This window comes from Phascolarctos cinereus, unplaced genomic scaffold, assembly GCF_003287225.1.
Source record: "Phascolarctos cinereus isolate Bilbo 61053 unplaced genomic scaffold, phaCin_HiC Scaffold_7;HRSCAF=346, whole genome shotgun sequence".
NCBI classification, from domain to species: domain Eukaryota; kingdom Metazoa; phylum Chordata; class Mammalia; order Diprotodontia; family Phascolarctidae; genus Phascolarctos; species Phascolarctos cinereus.
Genome location: NW_027556180.1, coordinates 32,544,723 through 32,563,569, shown reverse-complemented (window position 1 = coordinate 32,563,569; position 18,847 = coordinate 32,544,723). Strand labels below are relative to the sequence as shown.

At 41.2% G+C, this 18,847-nt stretch overlaps 1 protein-coding gene across 4 annotated transcripts in view; it reads left to right on the top strand.

The window, feature by feature from the left end:
* The window catches only part of PLD1 (phospholipase D1), a 256,470-nt gene that overhangs the window by 196,047 nt on the left and 41,576 nt on the right, over window positions 1–18,847 (top strand). For all 4 annotated transcript variants that reach the window (XM_020980417.2, XM_020980414.2, XM_020980429.2 and 1 more), the window contains 2 exons: window positions 7,973–8,083; window positions 10,275–10,363. In XM_020980417.2, the coding sequence (XP_020836076.1) occupies window positions 7,973–8,083; window positions 10,275–10,363 (200 nt within the window). The remainder of the gene's footprint in view (window positions 1–7,972; window positions 8,084–10,274; window positions 10,364–18,847) is intronic.

Below are 18,847 nucleotides of genomic sequence, written 5' to 3'. Positions count from 1 at the left end.
CAGCTCAAACTTGACTAGAGCCAATTGTTAAATTTTCCATATGAGCATTTACACCTTGGAAATTGGCAATCACTTCAAACCAAGGCTTGATTTATTATTTTGTCAATTGTCTAAGACTTAAGAATGAGGGGCAGCTAGGTGGCACAGTGGATAGAGCACTGGCCCTGAAGTCAGGAGGACCTGAGTTCAAATCCAGCCTCAGACCAAACACTTGACAGTTACTAGCTGTGTTACCCTGGGCAAGTCACTTAATCCCAATTGCCTTAAAAAAAAGACTTAAGAATGTAATAGAGAAAATATTAATAATGTAGCTCAAATGTAAAAGTGTGTCTTGCATACATTCTTTTTCAGAGTTCTAACTGTTAAAAATTTACCATGACAACACTACCAGGAATCTAAATCCCATAGTTCTATGGAGATGCTGTTAAGAAAAGTAGTGACAAAATGCTTATTCATTCATTTATTGGTTCAATCAACCAGCAATACCATCAGCAGATGCCTACTATGCAGTGGAGACTGCTATGCTCAGCATGTAGAAGATAGAAAAGTTTATATTAGACATGGTTTCTGCCCTCGTGGTGCTTCTAATCTAATTGGCAGGGAAGAAACAAGTACAGTTATTGTGTGATGTTATATACTATAATTAAGTGTATCAGAGAGTTGAAAAACAAAGGCAGATTTGAGGGACAAGTCTGTTATAAAGAAAGCTTCATGGAACCTGTGGAATCTGGAGTGGGTAGTGATTTGTAGGCAAAAATAGAGAGGAAGGACATTCCAGGAATAGGGAACCTCATAAGCAAAGACAAGGAGGTGAGAGGATGGAGAATATTTTCAGGGACAGTAAGTCCTTGGCCAATTTGATGGGAATATAGACTGTGTTGAGGGAAGTACTACGCAGAGCTGAAAAGGAAGTGTGGTGCATTGGAAAGTGTGCTGAATTTGGAATCTAAGAATTTGAGTTCAGACCTCAGCTCTGCCATTAACTACCTCTTTGACTTTGGTCAAATCCCATTCCTTCCATGGCCTTCCATGTGAAATGAAGGATTTAGACTGTTACCTTCAAGCTTATGGTCGCTGCAAATCCTGTGACCCTTTGAGCTGTGATGTGGAGACACTGAGTAACAAATTCATTTCTTCAGCCCATAAAGTTTGTTGAATGCTTTCTTCCCAGCCTTTTCAGATGGGGAGTTTGAGCATTATTGTGCTCATTTTACATCAGTACATCGAGGACCAGTGATTTCACCAGGTGTGGGACTCTCCCAGTCTGCATCCCAGTAATCTGTAACTTTCTTCTCTCTCTTCTGCACTTGGTGAACCTTGGGTGAGTGGTGGGAAAAATGTCAGGGTTCCAAAAGTTGTGGAAATAGATGGTAGAAGAAAGTTAAAGGCATTGGGTGTAGGTAAATTTTTCAAGAAGTGACGGGGACAAGGAAAGGTAATATCCATCCATTGGATAGAAGGAATGGGTCAGGGACTCATATTTTTTTTTATTTAAACAAAATTTAGGACTTGGGGAACTTGAGTTATTTTGTCAACCATTGGAAAGGAGCCAGAAGATTGAAAATGCTTAAAACGGAAGAGTTGACTGCTAGAGCAACTTCCTGTAGCAAGTGGGAAGGAATGTCATGAAGTGGTCAGATAGAGAGATTAGCCTTGGTTCCTTCTCTGTTAGTGATTGGGGAAGAAGGAAAGAGAAAGGAGAAGGAAGAAGGAGAAGACAAAAGTAACAGGAAGTTTTGTGGAATAGATAAAACTAAGAGAGATCAATCTTCTCGTGATAGAGGGAGTTGTTTATCATCCATTGGGGTGTGTGTATGTGGAGCTTGGAGGTCGGGTGGGGGCTTGAGCAGAGAGGGAAAGTTTTGAAACAATACCGTTACAAATGATAGGTAGTGCTGATAAGGGTAGAGATAGAAGGATGGCCAAGCAGCATTGAGGGCCCATGCATGCTCACAGATGATGAAGCATGTAGCAAAATAAGCTCAATTCTGTGTCTCTCCCCTAGCAATGCTTAGCATCCTCAGGGCAGGGCAGGGTAGTCAGATGGGGCTTGTGTGAGTTGTGATAGAGATGGCCATAGATACCACATTAGCCTCAATTTAGGAACTCTTTCCACTAACATGACCTCTCGCAGAAGCATCTTCTCTTTCCCACTTCTGAGAAACCAAAGCTATACAGAACTCCATTCTGAGTCATTATTTGGGCTAGGTGTCTATGCAGTAAGGAGTTATTCATGAGCACGCCTGAACTCGAGCTAAAGACCACTACTAGAGTGAGTTTGCCTTGGCTCACAATAAATGAGTTGTTCATTTACATTTGTGACAAGTGTCCAGGTAATGCCACTGCAAAATCAAGTGTCACGTTAGGTTATTGAAAGGTAATAAAGTTTGGGGATATGTGGCTGGGACTGGAGTGAAGTAATGTAGTGGTGAAGGATAAAAGTATAAATCATTTCCAGGAAATTTGATGAACGCTCCTAGTGATCAGATGTACTCAAAATAGTACAGTTAGGATGGGATCTAGGTGGCAAAGAGGGCAGAATGTGAGTCTTGGAGTCAGGAAGAACTCAGTTCAGATCCTTTCTCAAATGCTTATTAGCTGTGTGAACTAAGGCAAGTCACTTGACTACTATCTGCCTCTTTTTCCACATCTGTAAAATGGGATTAATAATAGCACCATGAGGAGAAAATGTGATTAAAATTTGTAAAGCACTTGGCAAAGTTGAACATGCTATATAAGTGCTAGTTCTGACAATAATATTCATGATTAAATAATAACAGTAATATTCATTATTTGTATAATTATATAACATTAGTGACCGTATTTATTGTTGTTAGTGCTAGCATATCTTTAATACATAATACCTGGGATAATAATGATAATGATAAGTATTGTCCTCATTTTACTGATGAGAGAGCCAAGACTCAAATCTTCTGGCTTCAAAGCTCATCTGTCTTCCAGTACATACACCATAACCATCACCAAGTTCTTGGAAGAAGTTTAAGTCATATTAACCTTTAACCCATAGAATATATTGGAGAGGGATTTTTTTAGGGCAAGGATAATAATGCTGTGAATAATATTTGGAATTCATATACCACGAGCTTTCCCCAAACCCTGTGAGATAGATACCATTATTATCCCCATTCTACAGATGAGGAAATCAAGAACATGAGGTGGTTATGGGCTTACCTAGGGTAGTAGTATGCGTATGAAGCTAAATTTGAGCCCAGGTCTTCCTGACCCTCAAGGTGAATGAATGTGGTTGGGATGCTCTTTGGCTATAAACTCAATATTAAAGTATATTAAAGAGAAGCCATCTACTTGCTACCCTACTTCAGAAAAGTCACCAACTCTGTCTATTGGTGTCTGATGATTTTGACTGGGTAACTGAGGAAAAAGTAGTGAGATGAGGGAAATGGGATTGGGTGAACTGTAAAGACTGAAACTGGAAAGGGTCAATGAAGGCATCAGGTCAAGAAAAGAAATGCAATTTGGGAGAGATTCTAGGAAAATTAGAAATGTTCCCCTCCAAGAACAGACTCCTATTATGCAACCTACGAGTTCTACTTGGAAACAATACAGTAAGAAAGTTGGGAGTTGTGCTTGGCTGGAGGTATTTTTTGTGCTTAAGAGGGGGCCACAGCAGACAGAAAAATGATGGGTTCCAGTTGTAACTTTGAGAAGAAACATATTTTTAAAGAACTCCCCCTGCATTTTTCATATATATATTCTGTAATTTTGTAATGCTGAGGTTTGAAAAGTGGAGTTTAGACTTGACTCCAGCTATATTTGGGGCAATATGATCTACGCACATTTCTGCATGAGTTATGATCAATTTCAGTCTTGGCATCATTACTTAGGTTAATCCAGAAATGGAATCTTTGGGGAGAAACAAAATGGAACAGCTGGAAAAAATAGGCATTCAGAGGTGATGAAAATATTTCACTGAAGTAATACACACATTTGTCTGAGCCATCTAATTTCTATTTTGATGCAATAAATTGGATTACAGGCTTTTCACTTGAGATTTCTAGAAGCTCAACTAACGTTGGTTAATGACCGTAGACTACCACACTGTATGTGCTTGTCTTTATGCAGAACACACAGAAAAGATGGCTATAACTTTCTTTTTTTGGGGAGAAGAGGGAGGCAATTAGGGTTAGTGACCTGCCCAGGATCACAGAGCTAGTGGCCATAACTTTCACTGGCAGTGTTATTTAAGCCCACTGCAGCACTGTTATTTCTAATTTAGGTGCATATAACAAGAGCTTATTTGCTTGCTTAGTTTCCCTTTTTTGGTGGGGGAATGAGACAGTTAGTTGGCACAGTAGATAGAGCACTAAGCCTGGAGTCAGGAAGACCTGAGTTCAAATCTGTCCTCAGACTTACTAGCTGTGTGACCTTGAGCATGTCATTGAACCTGTATTTGCTTCAGCTTCCTGAACCGTAAAATAGGGATGATGATATGGGCACATACCTCCCAGACTTACTGTGAGAATCAAATGAGATAATAATTGTAAAGCACTTCACACAAAGCCTGGCACATGGCAAGCACTGTATAAATGTTAGTTGTTATCATCATTATTGTTATGAATATATGGTTCTATGGTTTCCTCAGAGTAGACAATTCCCTGTGTGGAACTTCCCTCAACCCAATGCATTTTAGCAACTGTTCTGCACCTTATAGTTTAGAGAGTTACCTCGGGCAGTGAGAGGTCAAATAATATGTCTAGGGTCACATGGCCAGAATCTGTCAGAGGTGGGAACTGAACCCAGTTCTTTCTGCCTCTCAGCTGGTCTTCTGTACACCAGGCTGCACCCCCCCCAGTTTCTTTTTTTTTTTTTGAGGTAATTGGGGTTAAGTGACTTGCCCAGGGTCACACAGTTAGTAAATGTCTGAGGCTGAATTTGAACTCAGGTCTTTTTGACTTCAGGCCCAGTGCTTTGTCCACTGTACCACCTACCTGCCCCCCAAGTTACTCTATGGTAGGAAAAACCTTGTTCTTTTACTGAGATGCCGTAAGATAGAATCTTTAACATGCTTTTTAAGATAGCTCCTATAGAAAGCCACCAACCCCAAGTTTTTAGCTGTTTATGATGGACCGTCCATTGTAAAAAAAAAAAAAGTTAGGATCATTGTCCCTGTGTCCACCTGGTCTGAGATAAATAGTGGTCATCCTGGGCCCCATGAATGGCCAATTCATTCCAAAAAGGAATCTGCTTCCTCGTACACCACCATCTTTGCTCATCTCTTTGATGACTTTCCAGATATATATCATTTAAAGGGTAATGTGACTAGAAGGAGATGGGATGGTCATGTAGTGACAGTGAGGGATGAAAGATGAATAGTCCATATCCTCTGTTGAATCTTGGCCTAGGTTTAAATCTTCCCTCTACTACTTATTACCTGTATATTGTTGTTCAGTTGTTTTTCAGTTGTGTGTGACAGGAAAACCCCAAAGAGATCACGGCTCCATTGAAGCAAGTGGATGAGATCTGTCCATGCAGGGTGGTGTTTTCTAGACATAGTGCAGCATTTTCAGTCCCCATGCTCTGTAAGGAGGGCATATGGTCCCCCAGCCCCATGAGGAGAGCCTGAAGAGTCTCCATCTCAGGCATTCTGCAGTCTGGAAGGTTAATGGGCCTCCAGAGAATGACTGGAGAAGGTCGGAGCTGGGTGGGAATGAGGAAGCAGGAGATGTGATAACCAGAGGCTCTCATGCTGGGGGCAAGTTTCAGCTGGTTTTCGGACCTGGGTAAACCAGAAATGTAACTAAGGACGGGAAGTGCATGAAACAGCCTCAGGGTCAGCAGCCAGAGAGCTAGACAAAAGGGTACAAGGTTCAGCCTTGTCAGAGCACCTTGGTTCTCCTTCCTGGTGCTTGTATTGGCTTAGCTTGACTGTCCTTAACACCTGGCCAGGTTTTGATGGAGTCCACCCTAAATCGATCAGCAATTAGAATAATTCCATGCCAAAGAGGTGGCAGGGGAAGGGGGAGGTGGGGAGAATGCAGAGCAGAAAATAAAATTGAATTAAAAAAATGAAGGCATTACTGAATTCAAACTCTATAAATAAGTGAACATATAAAAAAGGTGACATGAAGTGTAGGATAAGTTCAGAATTTCAGACTATTGACAGTGAGGCATGCCTCTTACCACTAGAGACTACAGGTGTGGAACTAGGTATATACTGTCAGACACGGCCAACGTGTTGTTACCATTTTCTCAAGTTATACTTGTTTGTTACAAAGGAGGGTACAATGAGTCATTGGGGAAGTCACAATGCTTTTCTCATCAAACTAGGGACCATCAAAGCAGATTGGCACCTGCTCTATACCTTATAGTCTGAGGGAGTTGCTTGGGGCACTGAGAGTTAAGTGATTTGCCCAGGGTCACACAACCAGAATATCAGAGATAGGGCTTGAACCCAGCACTTCCCAACTCTGAGGATAGCTTTCTACTCTCTGCGCCAGGTTGAATCTCAAGAGAACTTTTTTTTTTTACCCATTACCGATAAAGCATTTACCAAAATTTCTGTTTAGAAAGGAGATCAGTGTGAGACCAGAAACTGTCTGTTTTTGTCCTTATGTTCCCAGCCCTGCACTTAGAACACAGGTGGTGCTTAATGTTTGCTGAGTTGGATTGAATTACATGCTACCAATGCCCAGGAAATCCTCTTGCAGGAAGTCGTACTGGTGCTGGATTTTTTCAGAAAGGGTAGGATTTGGAGAGTGGGAGAGGAGGGGTTCAGAGATGACGCCACCTTTTCCTGATGGTCCCCTGGGAGAGAATGCCCCAGGGAATGGGTACAGGCATCCACAAGAGAGGCTTGTCTCTGTGGCATGTCATGAGAGACAGAGTAGTATGCAGAAGAGAGTATCTCCCTTGAACCTCCTAACATCTTGTTGAAACAAGGATTATTATCACCATTTTACAGATTAGGAAGCTAAGGTAAATGATACCTTCAGAGATGTAAATAATTTGCCGATGACCACACAAGTAACAGGTAACAGCCTGGGTTCCAATCCAGGTGGGCTTGGACCTACCATTTCCACTAGGGCTAAGTTCAGAGGATGATAAATTGTTTTTTTCTGTTAATGATACAAATTTCTGCTTAAGAAATTCACGTGGAAAAAAAAGTACCCGCGGTCAAGAGAAACTTATGTCTGCATCAGGTGTGTTTGTTAATGTGAATTTGAAGTGCTCTTTGGAGGGGAAGGAAGCCACATTTTGAAATCATCTCAAGTAAAAGAAACCCTTTTGGTAGAAGCCACATCTTTGTGTTTTCAATTTGAAATGAAAACATTCTTGATGGGAAGATAGCCTGCTCTTCCATGACTTCACATGAAACGATATCTTGAACGTACAAAGGATTCTTAACAAATTTATTTTCTTCAGTCGTTTTTCAGTTGTGTCCAACTCTTCATGACCCCATTTGGGGTTTTCTTGGCAGAGATACTGGAGTGATTTGCCATTTCTTTCTCCAGCTCATTTGACAGGTGAAGAAACTGAGGCAAGCAGGGTTAAGTGACTTGTCTAGGGTCACACAGCTAGATCTGAAGTCAGGAAGGTGAGTCTTCCTGACAACCGCCCTGAAGCTCTATGCACTATAGCACCCTATAGCTGCCCTTCTTAAGAAATGCTTGCATTCAATTGTCTATTATTCCCAGGAACCTTTGAGGCAGTGTGGTCTATTGGAAGAAGCATTGGTTTTGAGGTCAGAGCTTCTGGGGTCTAACACTGGCTGGTATGACCTCAGGCAAGTTATGTCATCTCTCTGTGCCTCAGTTTCCTTATCTGTGAAATGGGAATAATAACACCACCTACCTCTCAGGATTGTTGTGAGAATCCAATGAAATAATCATTGTAAAATGTTTAGCACAGTTATAATGGTACTCATTATTATTATTAGAGTCACATTCATTAGAGGGTAATGTAAGCTTTAATCTTTCTTCATTTTCTCTTGTAGTTACTCCGTTCTGCGGCAGATTGGTCAGCCGGCATAAAGTACCATGAAGAATCCATCCATGCTGCATATATGCATGTGATAGAGAACAGCAAACATTACATATACATCGAAGTAAGTCCCAGGCATGGGAAATAGTGAGAATCGGCTTTCCCCAGAAGAGTACTTACTCAGTGGCCCCTGAACTCAGGGCCCACCTCCTCTGTAGGTGGCCAACCCCCCCCCCCATATTGTCTGATTGTAAGAGAGTTGGTTGGGAAAGATCTCCACCATGGCTTCTCAAATTCTACCATTGGAATAGCATTGCTTTGGGTCAAGGCCCAGTTTGTCCAAGAGTTCCTTCTTAAAAAGACGTAGTGCTGTAGGAGGTAGACGCGTGGCTTAGGATTTAGCTTGCTTTGTAATATTAGCAGGAGCCTGGGAGAACAGGGCATTGGACAGGCAACATTTATTAGATGGTAAGGCTAAGTTGAGAACATGAGGGCCTTGGGGGGCAGGAGAGGTGGAGGCCAAGCACAGTTAGGTTGTTGAAAGCATCAGAAGCTTCCATTTGCTTGTGTAACTGCTCAGCTGAACGTTTAACAACTGGCTCTCAGGAGCCCCAGTTTGAGCTGGTGGCTTCCAGTGAGGATCTCCATGTACCACTGGAGACCTGGAGCTATTCTGCTCCTTAAAGCCATAGTGAGTTGCTTGGAGGCAATAGAGCTGAAGTGCTTTCCCAGAGGTGTCAGACTTGGTACATGAACCCATGGGTTCCTAATTCTGATGCCTGCCCTTTACCTGCCACCCCCCCCCAGGCTATTTCTCTATAATGTTTTATGTAATGAATTTATTTTTCCCAATGTGTTCATGTTGCGAACACTGGTTTATGAAAAAAAATTGAAATATTTTAAACTAATGAGTCCCAAGGAAAAGATAGAGATAATAAAAGTTTGCCCATTTAAATATGTAAACCTAGAATATAATATTCCATATTATGATATTTTTACTTCTTTAATCTGGTCAAATATAATTAACCTAGTATATGGATCTGATCAAATGTAACTTAATTTAAATTACCTTCTAGAGAATTGTCAGTATGGAATAATATTCCCATCATTCACTTGACTGAGTTGTCTCAAATTATTTTTGCTAAGAACTGCAAAAGTTTCTAACAATAATAGAGGCTATGTGGCACAGAAATGGGGCTGGCCTGAGGGCCAGGAAGAATTGGATTCAGGCCCTGACCCTAACACACACTAAATGTACGGCATTATGCAAGTCACCTGATTTCTCCGAGCTCTGGGAAATTCTGATGCCTTGTATCCACCTATTTATTTTGGAGAGATCGTGATCTCTTCTTTAGAATGTATGCTTCTGTTTTTCTTTCCCCAGTGCTTAGCACAGTACCTGGTATATAGTAAGTGGTTAGTAAATGCTTATTGAATGGCTAAGACTATAAATTGTAGAAAGTGCTGACCTGCATTGATAAGTGAGTGTCCTCATCTGAGAGTTCTCCATGCTAATGAAAACCACAGAGGTAATCCCTGGCCATAGCTAATACTAGTAAGTATAATAACACACATTTCATACAACTATAATTTTGCAAAGGGCTTTACATTCTTTGTTTCCTTTGGTTCTGATGATAACCAGCTATTATCCACATTTTACATATGAGGAAACTGAGGCTCAGAGAGGTTAAGTGACTTGCCCAGGGTTACACAGCTAGTAATTGTTCAAGGTAGGATTTGAACCCTGATCTGCCTGACCCCAAGTGCAGCACTACATTTTACAAAGTGATGTAGGGTCTGTTCATCCAAAGAGATGTTCAACCGTATATTCATAAAATATCAGAGCTAAAAAGGACCTTACAGATCACCTAGTCTGATCTCCTCATGTGACATGTGGGGAAACTGAGACCCAGAGAAAGGAAACAACCTGGCCAGGGCTAAGACGAGCTATGTGGCTGAGCTTGGACCTGGATCCGAGTCTTCTAATTCAAAGTCCAGTGTTCTGAACCCTAGCATGAGTGCTGAATGAGAGCATTGTCCTTTCTGAAGACATATTAACTTTGCTTTTTTCCATGCCCCACCCTCTCCTCCTCCTCCTCCTCCTCCTCCCCCTTCCCTCTCCCTCCTCTCTCTCTCTCTTCTCCTTCTCCTCCCCTGTCCTCCCCCATTCTCTTTCTCTCCTTCCCTCCCTTTCTCTTTTTCTTTCTCTTCTCCCCTTTTCTCCCTCCCCTCTCCTCTTCCTTTCTCTCCCTTTTCCCCCTCCCCTGTATTATTAAGGAACTGACTTCAATGATTGTCATATTTGTTTTCTTTAGAACCAATTCTTTATTAGTTGTGCTGATGACAAAGTTGTCTTCAACAAGATTGGTGACACCATTGCAGAGCGGATACTCAAAGCTCACAGGTAAGTTTTCAGCATTGCCTTGGGCATTGGGGTTTGGGAGGACATGGGTTCCATGCCTGATGCTAAGACAATTGGAACAATACAGCTTCAAATCCTAACAACTGACAGTTAGAAATGCTTTGTGCTTGACATTCGCTCTTTGGCTTCTTCGACCCAGGTCCCTGGTTAAGAGATTTTTTTGCCCCATCTTTGGAGGAGATTCAAATTCCATCTGGTCATGGTAATTTTCACTGCTTGTCCAGCATCTCCAACCTTTGACATATTTTCCAGGCATATGTTGATGCTGCTGGAGAAGAAAAAACAAACACAAAAACCCCAAAAAACCAGCCCAGTCCCTGTCATGTTTTCCATTAAGATTCTTCTTCATCCTCAGTCTAATTTTCTGCAGGCGATTGGTGTGTTCCTTCAAGTGGCTGGTTTCAACTCTATGTGAAGGAATCAAAAATCTTTACTTTGGTGACATCAGGTCATTTGAATAAAGGCATGAGCATGTGCGCATGCACGCGCGCACACACACACACACACACACACACACATCTGGTTGAAAATCATTCTTGCCTGGAGAAGGTCAATGTGACAACATCCTGGGGGTTCTAGGTCTGACGGGAAGTTTTGTACCAAACCAGTTGGCATCATCAGTCTTCCTTCAAAGGGTTCTGGGAAACATTTACTTGTCTAAGACTTTAGGAGTATTTCCTATACATTTGTGATGATCAATAGAAGATGTATTTTCTTAGCTCATGTTGCATACGGGGCCCCTGTTGACAAAACTACTAATAGAATAACTCAGATCCTATGAAAATGTTTGTCTTTTAATGCCAGAGACCTGTGATTACTGTAGTGTGAGAACTCATTCCACTGAAGCAGATTGTACCTTATCTATAACTGATACTCTTAGAAAGTTGACTGAAAGTCTGAGAAGTGAATTGGTCACATGGTCACAACTAATAAATGTTAAAATCAGGATTTGAACCCATATCTTCCTTAATCCAAGTTCTGCACGTCATCCATTATACCACGCTGCAAGCCTCTAGGCAGACGAATTTGGCTCCCCTAACTTCTCTCATATCCAGTACAGCCTAAAAACCCGTGAGTGTTCAAAATACATGGCTACTGATCATCCAGTAGTGGTAGCTGCAGGACATGCAGATACCACTGAGACTGCCCTGCCCTCAAGAAACTTACCTTCTACTAGCAAGACCCACATCTGTCCATATGGGATAGTCTATGGAGACTAAACAGCAAGTAATTTCCTAGAGGTCAAGGATTATTTCGTTTTTGTGTTTGTATACCCATGAGTTTGCATGGGGTCTTTATTTTTTTGGACTAGATCTGTGATTTGATTGCTTCGGGGAACTCCATGGTGACAAAGCATCCTCACCAATGCAGATCAACACCTTCCCTACAACATATCAGTTTTTTAGATTTTTATTTATTTTTCGCTTCTTTATTTTTTAAATTTTGAGTTCCAAATTCTCTCCCTCCTACCCATTCCTCCCCCAGCCATTGAAAAGGCAAGCAATATGAGATTGATTACACATGTCGAGTCATGCAAAACATATTTCCATATTAGCCACAATGAATGCGTAATCTTAGGGTTGCCTGAGACACTAAATTAAGTGACTTGCCCAGGGGCACACTGCTTAAGTAGGACTTGAATCCAGCTCTTCCTGCATCCAAGCCTAGTGTGCTATGAACCATATAACATTCTCTCTCTTTTACTACATAAAGTAGAGGCTTAATAAATGTTTGTTAAATTGAATGAATGTTGATCTCTGGTTTTGCATGTGATCTTTATATACATGCACATAATGATCATAATAGCACCTAGCACTTGTAGACCACCTACTGTGTGCCAGGCACTATGTTGAGCACTTTACAAATATTATCTCCTTTGATCCTCATTACAGCTCTAGGACGGAAGTGCTGTTGTTATCCCCATTTCACAACTGAGGTTGTGACTTGCCCAGGATCACACAGCTAGAAAGTGTCTGAGGCTGGATTTGAATTAATTTGAATTTGACTGACGGTGTCTGTCAATCAGGTCTTCCTGATTCCAGGTGTGGTGCTCTATCCACTGCACTACCTTTTTGCTTCATAGGAAAAAAAATACACATAGGTCATAGAATTTCTTTCTCTGGAGGTTTTAAAGAAAGTCATCATGAAATCTTTCTGTGATTGCTTGGAGACCCTTCCAGTCACATGATGCCATAGGGTATTCTACACTGAGGGCGCCATCTCCAGTCGTGCTGATCTATATCTTGCCACTGGACCCAGATGGCTCAGGAGGAGAGAGTGAGGCAGGTGATTTGCATAGCCTTCCCTCACGTAAATACAATTCACTTGCAAGTCATGGCATCATCTTCCTGATGTCATGGTCCCCTTTGAGAAGGAAGGACAAACAACCACAACGTTGAGAGAAAGTTTAATCTCTTTCTTCTAGCTCTGTTGTGTTTCAGAAATGCCGAAGTGACTTTTATTACATTTGTGGAACACATTTGGTAAAGGAGGAACACTGAAGTTTTTCTTGGAGTTGAAGCAAAAATCACAGGAATTACATAAATTGTAAAATATGTGCATTGGGGCTGACACACAGCAAATGTTTTGGGTCTGAGAACAGCTCATATCACATGGGAGAATTCCTTGCCCATCATAAATAAATCAGTGACTGGTTCCTATAAGATGTATGCCAGTAAGCATGTGAAAGATTTATTTTTGGCTACGGAGATTGTTTGCTTTGTATAATAATTCTTCTAAAATAATAATCATACTAGCCAATTTTATATAGCATTATAGCCCATTTAAACTCTGAGGATATGTAGCCCAATTCTGACTCTCTCAGATGAATCTTGGGTCCTGAGGCAAGGTTATATCTCCCCTTCAGGGAAGCAGAGGAGCAGAGGGTGATTCTCCCATGTCATGGGCTTGAGCCCCCATCGGTGTGCTTTCCCTGCTATTAGTTGAGAATCAATTTAGTCACCCATCCTTAAGTAGCTTTTAGAAAAGGATGGTATCCTAAGATGAGTTGATACAAGATATCCCCCAGTAAGGACTGTGACATGCATTCCCACAAGCACGTGCAGACTCCAGGGAGAGGTGGCTCAGTTTTAGAGTGAACATAAAATAATGGGGTAACTCATAGATCTTGATTACTAGAAGTCCTTTCCCCCTCATTTATGGGATCCTTACAAAGTTCCTCTTAAACATGATGACTGTACATCCAGTTCTCTCTTGGCTGCTGGTGCAACACATACCATGGTGCCTGACACATAGTAGGTGCTTAACATTGATAGCTGACTGACTGACTTATTCACTCTAAGCCCTAGTTACCTCATCTATAAAAAGAGACGATTGGACTTCCAAAGTCTCTCCCATCTTTAAATCAATGATACTATTTGGGGCTGGAGGGATTGTTTCCTTTGTATGTTACTTTCTCTAAAATATTTAGATCTTCGGTGGAAAACATGATGGTATATAGCCAAGAAGTATTTTGTTCTTTTCATTTTTCCTGTTCTGTTGCTCATTGTGGGCACAGGACATCCCCAGTGTCCACAGACTTCCCAAACCAGCTGCAAATTAAAAATTTATTCGTGTTTAACTTTGAAACAATGAAAATTAGTTCTTTCATTAGGAGAAATTTTTAATTAAAATAGGTAGCTTGCTGGGAAGTCCCCTCTTCAAGAGAAGCCACAGTGATCTCTATCCCTAGCTCCTGGAGAACAGGCAGTTCCTCCTTCCCTTTCCCTGCTTTCCCCTGTTCCTTGTCTCTGATCTCTACACTGTCTATTCCTCTGAGCAGGTCTAACTCTCCTGCCAAAGTCAGGAGGTTGGTGCTGTCTCTGATTATGAGTGTTAGAAAAAGAATGAAACTCATGGGGAGGAGAGAGAGTTAGTCCACAGCCAAGCCCACCAGAGGAGGTCAGGACATCTTTCTGGATCTGATTCTTGGACCAACAGAAGTGTGAGCTTTCCCCAGACTCTTTTCTCTTTCCTCTCTTCTTTGGTGACCTATGCTACCTCCATGACTTCAAGGATTACCTTGAGACACATGATTCTCAAATATAGTTCTCCACTCCCACCTCTTCTCCACACCCGCCTGTTGCACATCTCACCTTGGATGGCCACTAGCACCTCAAACTCTCCACATCCCAAAATGATCTCAACATATTCTTGTTAAAACCCACCCCTTACTCTTCACTTCCTGTTTTCCCCTAGCTGCTAGCCATTCTGTCCCATATTGTCTTGTATTTTTGTGTCTGTTATATATATATATATATATATATATATATATATATATATATATATATATATATGTGTGTGTGTGTATGTGTGTGTGTGTGTGTGTATATACACACACACATACATATATATGTGTATATATATACATACACATATATATGTATATTTATGTATGTATATATGTGTGTGTGTCTATATATATGTGTGTGTCTATATATATGTGTGTGTCTATATATATATATATATATATAGTTTATGACAGCAGAGAGAGGGCTGTCCTTAGCATCATAGAGACCTGAGTTCAAATCCAGCCTCTGACATGTTGGCTGGGGAATCCCAGGCAGTCATTGAATCTCTTAGTGCCCTAGATTATGTTATAAGACCATGAGTTATGGAAGAGGTGCCTATCTGCACTGGTGGAGAGAATTTCCTCACCAAAAATTCCCTTTGCAATGAAGTCACAGGTACAATACACACACACACACACACACACATACGTATGTGTGTGTGTGTATGTGTCTGTCTGTCTATCTGTCTGTCTGTCTATCTGTCTATCATCTATCTGTCTATCTATCTATCTATCTATCTATCTATCTATCTATCTATCTATCTATCTATCATTTCTCTATCTATTTGCTAGGTGGCACAGGGGATAGAGTACCAAGCCTGGAAGACCCATCTCCCTCAGTTCAAATCTGGCCTCAGACACTTAGTAGCTGTGTTACCCTGGACAAGTCACTTTCCTCATCTATAAAATGAGCTGGAGAAGGAAATTGCAAACTGCTCCCAATATCTTTGCCAAGAAAACCCCAAATAGGGCAGAAGAGTCAGGCATGACTGAAACAACTGAATATCAACAAATTATATACATATATGTGTATATGTATATATGTATACATACACACACATAAACATGCACATATATATGTATGTATGTGTGTGTGTGTAAATAAAATGAAGTCATAAGTACAATCCCAGAGTGGGTAGGTATATGTATAAATATATATTTTTACCTCCATGTCACCTATTCCATAGAACATAAAGTCCTTGAGCACGGGAGTGATTCCCTTTCACCTTTCTACTCTCCTCTCTGAGCCCACTACCCTGCATATAACAAACACTTAGAAACCTTATTGTTGGCTAATTGGTTTCTGTCCATGGCAGCACCATTCCCACAGCCACCAAGGCTTAAAGTGCTTGTCGTGCCAGATTCTTCTCCTCTCTTCATGACCTGCAAGTGCCAGGTCCTCAGTTTTCTGTCTCTGGATTTCTTCAGCATCCATGCCTCTTGTCTGGTCCCCTCTGCCGTCATGCTAGTTTGGGCCTTCATTCTTGCCTGTTCTCTAGTAACAGCCTCCTAATCAGTCTCTCTGCCTCCAGTTTCTCCCTAGTTGTGGAGGGTCTGATCATGACGCTCTCTAGCTCAAAAGACTTATGTGTTTCTCAGTATAGTGACATGAGAAGATCATTGCGTTCTAATTCTGACACCTATTAACTCTATATTTGTGGGCAAATTCCTTCCTTCCTTCCTTCCTTTGCTTCCTGAAGTACCAGTGAGGTTATGTTTGTAAAGCATTTTCCAGGCTTTAAGGTACAACCTAAATGCCAAGTTTTATCATTATTACTGCCAGTAAACACCAACTCAGCCTGACATTCGTGTTGTTACAACCTACCTTTCCAACCTCAGCTTCATAGTAATGTTATTTGAACTCTCTATGCTGTAGATGAATTGAGATACTTTTGAGTTCCCCATATCTCATTTTGTCCTATCTTGCCTCTGGGTATTCAAACATAGCTTCCCCAATGCCCTTGTCCTCCCCGAGTCTGCCTGAAATCCTCTTTTAGTCAGTCAATGAGCATTTCCCAAGTGCCTCCTACGTGGTGGACCTGGTGGTAGCTGCAGGGGATACAAAGACAAGAATGAAACAGTCTCTGCCCTCAGGGAGCTTACATTCAGTTGCTAAGGTCCAGGTCTGGTACCTCCTCCTCCAGGAAGCCTTTTCCACCATCTTAGCTGAAGTGATCCTTCTCTTCTTGGATTGCTCAACCATCTCCTATGTGTTTCACTGTTTTCTAACTTGCATTACTGGAATTGTCCCCTCTAAACACATATTAAGTTATCAGCTTATTAAGAGCAGAGACTACATCATCTGGTTTTTGTATCTCTAGCACCTAAGCCACCTGCTTTGGACATAGTAGGTATTTACTTCTTGTGTGACTATAGGGAAGTCATTTAAATTCCTTGGGCCTCAGTTTCCTCATATGTAAAATTATAGGGTTGGACTAAGGGCTTCTTAAACTTTTTCCACTTGCAAGCCCTTCAGTGCCTTTTTAAAAAAAATTATTTATTTTTAGGCAATTGGAGTTAAGTGACTTGCCCAGGGTCACACAGCTAGTAAGTGTCAAGTGCTTGGTCTGAGGCTGGATTTGAGCTCGGGTTCTCCTGACTTCAGAGCCAGTGCTCTATCCACTGCACCACCTAGCTGCCCCTCCTTCAGCACTTCTTTAATTGTTTAAGAAGTGCTGGAATGACCTTTGAGCTCTGAGCTATGATACTAGGAGGCAGCTGGGTGGCACAATGGATGGAGCACTCAACCTTGAGCAGCTCTAAGTTCAAACCCTGCCTGAGACACTTACTAGATGCATGACCCTGGGCAGATCACTTAACCTCAGTTTGCCTCAGTTTCCTCATCTATAAAATAGAAATGATAATAATATCACCTACCTCCCAGGGTTTTCATAAGAATCAATTGAAATAATATTTTTAAATGCTTTGCACTTGAAGTGCTAGCTATTATATTTTCAAGTTATTATTTATTTTTGACGTTCTTTCCCCCTAAGTAAAATTTCAATTTTTTATTTACTTTTTAACATTCTCCCCCACCCCCAATTTTAAGTTCCAAATTCTCTCTTTCCCTATAGCCCTCCACCACCCACTGGGGCAATCAGTGGATATCATTTATACATGTGAAATCGTGCAAAACATATTTCCATATTAGTGATGTTATAAAAAAAGCAAGAAACTAAAAATAAGAAAAGTATACTTCACTCTCTACTCAGGGTTCGTCAGTTCTTTCTCAGGAGGTCGATAGCATTTTTCATCATGGGTCCTTAGGAGTTGTCTTGGATCATTGTCTTGATCAAAGTAGCTAAGGCTTTCACAGGTGATCATAGCTGTTACTGTGTATGGTGTTCTCCTGGTTCTGCTCACTTCACTCTGCATCAGTTCACATAAGTCTTCCTGGATTTTTCTGAAACTACTCTCCTCATAATTTTTTATAGTAAATTCTGGCTGCTATAATTTGTTATTATGATTTCTATGATTCTAAGTTTTGCTTAGATTGAATTAAACTGAACAGGGATGCCATGATTTAATTTAGAAGCTTTTTCTTCCCTCCCTACTGCACAGTTCATTTCTCTAACCATGATACAAGGCTGCCCCTTGAACTTTCCCTAGTGCCCCCCACTTCCAGGCGATCACCTTTTGTCTTCTCCCTTCCCACCCGCCTTCATTGGTCTTGACAAAGACTCATTAGGTTGGAGAGTGAACTAGAGTTGTATCCTTCCTGCAATTCCATCCTCCAAGAAGAGGTGCTTGGAGACCAGGCAGGAATTTAAAATTTAAGAACAAAACACATGGTTCTCACAGTGGCTAACAGATTTGTGAGAACTGTGGAAATTTACTCCAGCCCCTTTCTGGATCCTTTTATCAGGCAACAACAAGGCATTACAGTCTCTAGTGTAAGAAGTACTGGGTTGGGGAACAAGGACATGTATGCATGTGTAAGTATGTGTATGTATACACATGGGTGTATGAGTACAGTGTAAGTGTGTGTCTGAGTAAGAAGAACCAAGCCCTACAGCTCAGTCACTTTTTATAAACACTTGTTGGCATAGTTAGCCTTTGAAGGGTTTCTGAGCATCACCCCAGGGCTGCTATTTGGGGAAAATAGAGATGCATGCATCTGTTTCTCAGGTGAAGAGCCAGTGAATGGTAGGAAGCCATTCCTTGGGGGTGCTTATCTTCAGGGAAATGGCACACACAAACACAATGGAAAGAGGTAGGATTTTTTTCAGACAAAATTCATTTACTACTTGTTATAGTTGCTACTATAATAGGTGATGTCTCCATAACACTATGTGTACAGTTTATAAAGTCCTTAGTTTATATTATCTCTTTTGATCTTTCAATTCAACAAATAATCATTAGGCACCTATATGACCCCACTGCAACAACTCTGTGGG